Below are 7486 nucleotides of genomic sequence, written 5' to 3'. Positions count from 1 at the left end.
ACCTTGCCAGATGTGTGTGATTAAGGCTAGAGAAATTGAGATATGGCAAGGACATAGGCACATACTGGTATAGAAATAGTACTGTAGTTGAAGATGAGGGTAACAGTGTTGAGTGGTGAACAAATAGTACTTTTTGTAGCTTCAATAATAAATTGGACAAAGTGAGAGAGATTGGGTTTGAGGAGGGCTTGCCTAGTATGGACCACTACAGCCCTTGTTCTGTCAACTTTATTATTTTTTTTAATTGGCTGCTGTATGATTATTAGCCTTGTAGATAGCTCTTGCTTAACATGGCGTGGGTAGAAACATTGAGCGTGTTTCCTTACACTGGTTGTCTGTTCCCCATCAGCAAAATGGGTACCTGGGTGTTAGTGGACTGGTGTGGGTCATATCCTGGGACAAAACTGACCTAATTTGCCAGAAATGCTCTGCATAAGTGGCTTCCTGTATATGTAGTAGTGTCATTGATGTCAGCTGGGCCTGTATACCTTGTAAATGTACTTGTAGAAATATTATTATTTATTTATTATTATTATTATTATTATTATTATTATTATTATTATAAATTAGAATTTCATTTCTTTTTCTAGGGAGCATTAAGAAATAGACTTTGAAACACTAGAAAATTAATGTAGTAAAAGGAGGATAGATTGATTGATTTTAATACTGAAGTAAACCTGAATGAAGCTTATTTTATGGTTAATGTAACTGTGGCTTCTTGGTTACTTTGAATGCTTAGTTTATGAACATAAAGTGCAAGAAAATGATGCACACTCAACCTCAAGGCTATTTGTATGTTGACCTGTAACTTAACATTGTATATGGTAACTATAGTTGCCTAGTAGTTTGTTGGTTTTGAGATTTGTCTCTTGTCCTGTCTCAAATTCCCATTGGTCATGGTGACACCTCTTAAGGTGCTTCATGTATGTACTGTTTTTGCATTAATGATGTGAACTGCAACATTTAAAATGTGGTATTTTTCTTGGAAGCTTTTAATGTACTGCTTGCTGTACAGCTAATAGGAATGGGTTATTTGTTAAAAGTTTGGAATGTATTGTACTGAAAGTCCAGTAGGTCATTAGCAGGGATGGTATTGAAATTGATGTAGGAAAATTAATTTTGTTGCAAACCGATTATCTTTGCAGTTTCATAATTTTAAGGCTCGCTGCATTTTAAAGTACAGTGGAACCTCTATTTTAGTATGCCCTAGTTTGTATGTAAAACCATAGTTATTCTCTAAAATGTATTTTTTGTTAATATTTTTGGGTGTCTGGAACAGATTAATTGGATTTACATTATTTCTTGTGGGAAATATTAACAGAAAATACATTTTATAGATAATAACTATGGTTTTACATACAAACTAGGGCATACAAAAACAGAGGTTCCACTGTATAATGCATTAGTGCACTATACAGTGGGATGAATACTGTATGTCATTAATATAGGGATGAATACTGTGTCATTAATGTATTTTTATTTTATGCAAGTTCAGTACTCTTGGTATGTCGTAATTTAGGCAGACAGAATATTTACTCTCGATAAATAGTTTTAAAGTTGTGTATCTTTTGCCCTGTTGTATTATGCACTGTTACTGTTTGCAGTAAATTATGTATTTGCAATAAGTACTGATTATATTTTTGCTTTTCAGTGGTTGACCTGATCTACTGGCGTGATTTGAAGAAGACCGCTGTAGTTTTTGGAGCATTCCTTGCGCTCCTTATATCTCTGGCCTATGTATCCTTCATTTCTGTAGTGTCCTACACTTCGCTGATCGTCCTTACTGTAACCATTATCTACAGAGTTTACAAAAATATTATGCAGGCAATTCAGAAGTCACAAGATGGACACCCTTTCAAGTAAGTAATATATGTTAAGTGCAGTCTAGATTTCACAGGTTATGGCATTTTTAAAGTAAATACAGTGGTACCTTGGTATACATCCTTAATCCACTCCAGGACCTTGGACTTGTACCAAACAGGACATGTACCAAATGAATTTTCCCATAAGAAATATAGGGAAACGATTAATCCGTTCCCATGAAAAAAATCCTATTGTTATTGGCATATTATACATTGGTGGGGTTGTATAAAAAATTTAAACATTGCTTAATACTAAAATACATAAATACAAAAGAATTAGATGAAATAAATATAAATTTAGCCTCGTTTTACTTGGCCGAAAAGTAGTGCCTACTAGGATAGTGCTGAGAAGGGAGGAGGAAATAATGTTTGGAAGGAGAGTCCCCTTCTCTTTTTTTTCTTTTTTTCCTATTTTTACCTGATTGAAGCTCACCAGGTTTGACTTTCACTAAAAATCTGTCCAAAGAACTTTGTTTCTGCTTTCTCCTCAGGATGTTGTGCATGGTGTCGTGAATCATTTTGACCCATACAATTTCTAGCATGTGAGTCGTATTCCAAACAAAGGTTGTATACCAAGCAAAAAAATTTTGCGTCCGAACAGGACATATACCAAGTTGGACTTATTCCAAAGCGGACGTATACCAAGGTACCACTGTACAGTAAATTTTCATAGTACCTAGCCTATACCTTGTTATAATCACACACAATTATCCTGTGTATGTTTACCTTTTGATAAACCTTTGAAGAGTTTCGAGAGTTTCACTACTCTCGGAGCCCAGCCATTGGCCAGGCTCGTCTGGTGCTTGCCTGGTCAACCAGGCTGTTGCTGCTGGAGGCCCATTGCCTCGTGTATCCATCACAGCCTGGTTGATCTGGCACCTGGTGAAGATATTGTCCAGTTTTCTCTTGAAGTCTTCTACACTTGCTCCAGCCGTGTTTCTGATATTTTCTGGTAAGATGTTGAATAGTCTGGGACCTCGGGATGTTGATACATTGTTCCCTTATTGCCCCCACCACACCCCTGTTCTTCACTGGGTTTATTTTGCACTTCCTCCCTTATATCTCACTCCAGTATGTTATGGCAGTGTGCAGATTTGGAACCAGGCCCTCGAATATTTTTCCAGGTACATATATATTATCATGTATCTCCTCCGCCCCAATGAGTACATATTCAAGACTTGAAAGCTTTCCAAGTAATTTAGGTGCTTTACTGGCTCAATGTGAGCTGTAAATTATCTCTGTATTTGTTCCGGCTCTATTTCTCCTGCTTTGAATGGGGCCGTCAGCACTGAGCAGTATTCTAAATGAGGTAGCACTAGCGATTTAGTGTCGCCATTGCCATTATTTCTCATGTTTAGAAAGTTATCAATACCCACCCCATCATCTTCCTGGCTGCCATGATCTCTCTTGTTATGGTCTTTAAAAGAATGGTCAGCTGACATAATTATTCCCAGGTCTTTTTACATGTTCCTTTCATTCTATTTGGTAACCCTCTTTGAGCTTTGTATATAGTGATCCTTACGAGTTCTTCATTCTTGCCATACCATTCCATTGAGTGGAGTGTCATTTTAATAAAGCCATGCTGTGTTTTGATTTACTGCTAATGATTTGGTAATTACACATGGAGGTATGATTGTACTGTACTTGTTTATTTGTGGTTGCAGGGGTTGATTTTTGGGTCCTCGCCCTGCCTCTTAACTTGCCACTCTTCGGATTCTTATTCTTAACCTCCACTTCCTCAAGATCATTTTATTAAATGCTAAATGCAATTCAGGATTTTTGTAAATGTTAAAGAAACGTGTTGTAAATCTTTCCTAGGAGCCTCCTGGAATTGGATACTGACCTACCTCAAGAAAAGGCACGTGATTTCAGTGATGCCTTTGTGAATTGGTTCAACCCTGTCTTTTCTGAAATCAAGCGACTTTTCCTTGTGGAAGATCTTGTTGACTCTGTCAAAGTAAGTACCATATATTGTAATTGTTAATAGTTTGGTTGAACTAGTATTAGAAAATTATTTAGCGAAAATATTTAAATTTGGTTTAGTGTTAAGATAGCTTGTGAACAACATGGTGGGACATGTTGCTAATAGATCTTATATAACCAAAGAGTGAGGTAACCCAGGATTAGGAAAAAATTGAATTATCAGGTTTGGAGTAGACTGAAAATAATGGCATAGGTGTCACATAGTATATTCCATTTTTTACAATGTTTTATGCAGGTACTTTCCCTATACATCTATGGGAATTGTTAAATTTTAATTCAGGGATACTGTAATGTACATTTACACTTGTGGTTATGTATATAGGTGTATGCATGGTGGTAAAAAGTTCATATAAAAATGTGTACTTATTTTATTCATTTTCTGCAGTTTGGTTGCTTGCTTTGGTGTCTGACATACGTTGGGTCTTGGTTCAACGGACTGACTTTGGTAACCCTGGCTGTGGTAGCACTCTTTACTCTCCCCAAGGTGTACGAACAAAACCAGGCTCAGATTGATCAGTATGTGGGCCTTGTTCGCAACCAGGTCAATGATGTCATGTCGAAGTAAGAACTTTTATTAAATATTTAAATTTCGCATACGTGTAATAAGAATCGCCCAAACCACAGACTCGTTTTGTTACTTGTGATGTGTTTTAACTTTAAATGGTTCCAGGTTACCAAATATTAAGAATTCCCTGTGCTTGCCACCTCATTGTAAATCTTAGTCGATTCTGAAACGATCACTATTACTGGCCACATGCTCCCACTACAAGTCTATTAAATTGAGGGTTCAGTATACAGTAGAACCCCCATATCCACTGATTTGGTATCTGCGGTTTCTTATCCATGGTTTACTGTTGCCCAAAATACCTCTTAATTTTGCATAATAATGGCCCTAAAGTGTGAAAGTAGAGAAGCTGGTAGTTCTTTAAAGTCTAAGAGAAGCTTTGAAGTGCTTCCCATTAGTGAAAAAGTAATAATTCTCCACTTAGTGTGCATAATTTATTAATTAAACTTCATAATAAACACACGTTTCAAGGCAGGAACATATCCCCTGTGGATACGGGGGCCCTACTGTAATTTGATAATTAAAATAAATTTTACACCTTTGATGCAGTAAATATGGGTTAGGTTTTGGCATGTAGGAAGTGCTCCATTTCCATGAACAAAAGTTGCATGTACTAATGTGCCAGAGGAATATTAAACTGAATACTAGATATCATTTGGTCAGTATCTCTGATCATAACACTGCTATATAGACTTTAGAGTACCTTGCACCAAATTTGAAGTTGGTGTCAAGATTCAGAAACATTATGGAATAGTTGTAAATGGCTGTCTTGAATGGGGAAAAAAAAATAGGCAAGTGGAAAAAGACCAGTTTTGAGAAGCACTTTCTAAGTACATTACTCTTAAGGTATGATTATGGCATGTAAAAACTCATAATATGCACAGTATTTTGGACAGAATTAAGGTAATACAGGAAAATGAAATCTTGCTAAATACTGTATAAAAATATCCTTATGTAAAGGCATAATGCCACTAGGTATGGGTATAAAAGCACATAATGCAGAACAGGCTTTTAAGACTTTCATTCAAGGCTGAGTTTGGTGAAGATCAACCCAGTGTGAAATATCCCAATTAAAGCTTGGGTCTGCATATTGTCTGTATACCCATAAAAATATCCACCACCTACACAGTCATCATAATACACGTATATACAAACTTAGACTGGGTTACACATGTGATGAGCTTAGCGAAAGCAGGATGCTGAGACCTCATCAGTTTTGGAAACCAAACTTGAATGGTAAGTTCTGATGAAATTTTCCCCAAAGGTTATTGAATATGGGAAAAAGTTATAGTAGCACTTAGCATTTGCAGAAATTAGATCATGCCTGCAACAAAAATTCTTTAGTTTAACAAGAATGAGAGATCTGTGTCTAGAGCTGTCATCCACAATTGCCATTAACCAGCCCTGACTGGAATATAAGTAAAAATGTGAACAAAGGAAATATAATTTACAGTTTGAGCGACTTGTTAATTTTTAAACTTGTAGTTAGGTAATTACGTTCTTTTAATATCTTTTTATTATGACATGCTTAAATTTTTTCCTATGTTCAAAACTCAGTTGTATTTTATAATTGCTGTACATGAACTTTTTTTTCTCCCTCTTCCCTCCAGGGTAAAGGCTGCTCTTCCGATTGGAAATAAGGAAAAGACCCAGTAAGAATGTTAGTCACGTGTGATATCCTGTGTGCATCTATGTTTGTGTGCTACATCGAACCACTGGTGCGTTGCAGCATCTGCACCAACTTCGACATCTGCGTATTCTCGTCAGTGTGCGAAGAGTGATCCCAGTGGAGAACCAACCTAGTGTTGTGGCCAACTGTGCACTACTCCCTTCCTTCACAATGTATTTTATGCTGGGAATATACCATACTGTAATTAATCTTGATAGTATGTGGACTTTGTTAAATTGCTAAAAGCTTTATCGTTTATAATCTGATATACAAGTTAATTAAAAAGACTGAAACCCAGCAAGCTGTTCTTGTGAGGTTTAGGGAGATTAGAGACTACTATTTTGTGAATAAAGAGGCACATAATGAATGAAATTGGCACTTCCAGCTGATACTACTAGTGCTATTGAGAAGATGCTCAGTTGATGCTATCGTGCCTCTTGTCACCCTATTTCTGATTCTCACCTTTGCTTGCTTGTCTTGGTCAGAAGATTGTGTAGCATTGAGAGCATACATAATATATTAGGTGTTCTGTATGTGTACTCGAAACATCGTGAATACTGAAATGCTGTCACTCCCCCCCCTCCCCCCCTCCCTATACAACACAATCAAGGGTGAGGAACAGTCCAAGATACACCACTCTACTGTATAGTCATTGCATAACTGTTTTCTGTAGAATAATTTTTCTTGATTTTTAACACTAGACTTGAAGGGCGTATCAATGCAATCACGTTAAGTTGGTTTAGTTCTAACATGCTTGAATATGACTCTCATGGTTAATGTAGAAAATTGCCATATAGTGCAAGAGATATGTTGTCATTTGTCACTCTTCCGAGATCTGTCCTCATAATTTATAATCTTAATGCTTTTTGATTTTTATATAGAAATTGATATCTGTTGTACCCACATGCATATACTTTTATAAATATGCAAATAGTTTTGATTTTTATATATAATCACTTCCATAATTATGTATGGGGAAACCTGCTTCCATTTTTGATGGGTGTTCTCTTGTGTCTGAAGTGGGAAATTTTCCTCCAAACTTTGATAGTGTTGTTGCTTGCCACAGTTGTTTAATTAAAGAGCTTCAGTATACATTTTCAGTGTCATCATAAATATGCAAGTAAGGATTCAGAGGCAATATAAATTTAAGGTTTCATTTATGCATTGAACAGTAGAGGAACATTCATGAATCCCTACTTTGTGAAATATTTAACCGAACACAATTGTGGAGATGCAAACAGGTGAAGATTTTATTTATATTTGGGTAATGGGTAGGAAAACAAATATAAAAAAAAAGGAAAAAATCTCTGAAAAGGTTTTCTAAATACCTGTAAGTGTTCTTTCATATTGCATATTACTGTCACAAACAGTAAACTTGCTGTACTACCAAATAAAACATCAGTGATA

At 36.1% G+C, this 7486-nt stretch overlaps 1 protein-coding gene across 2 annotated transcripts in view; it reads left to right on the top strand.

Annotated features, from left to right (window-relative positions):
* LOC128696668 (reticulon-2) overlaps window positions 1-7486 on the top strand; it is a 190936-nt gene extending 183450 nt beyond the window's left edge. For both annotated transcript variants that reach the window (XM_070094476.1, XM_053788000.2), the window contains 4 exons: window positions 1652-1859; window positions 3681-3819; window positions 4231-4406; window positions 6021-7486. In XM_070094476.1, the coding sequence (XP_069950577.1) occupies window positions 1652-1859; window positions 3681-3819; window positions 4231-4406; window positions 6021-6066 (569 nt within the window). In that variant the 3' untranslated portion in view covers window positions 6067-7486. The remainder of the gene's footprint in view (window positions 1-1651; window positions 1860-3680; window positions 3820-4230; window positions 4407-6020) is intronic.

This window comes from Cherax quadricarinatus, chromosome 46, assembly GCF_038502225.1.
Source record: "Cherax quadricarinatus isolate ZL_2023a chromosome 46, ASM3850222v1, whole genome shotgun sequence".
NCBI classification, from domain to species: domain Eukaryota; kingdom Metazoa; phylum Arthropoda; class Malacostraca; order Decapoda; family Parastacidae; genus Cherax; species Cherax quadricarinatus.
The sequence above is the reverse complement of the archived record's forward strand: the minus strand, read 5'-3'. Positions and strand labels throughout refer to the sequence as shown.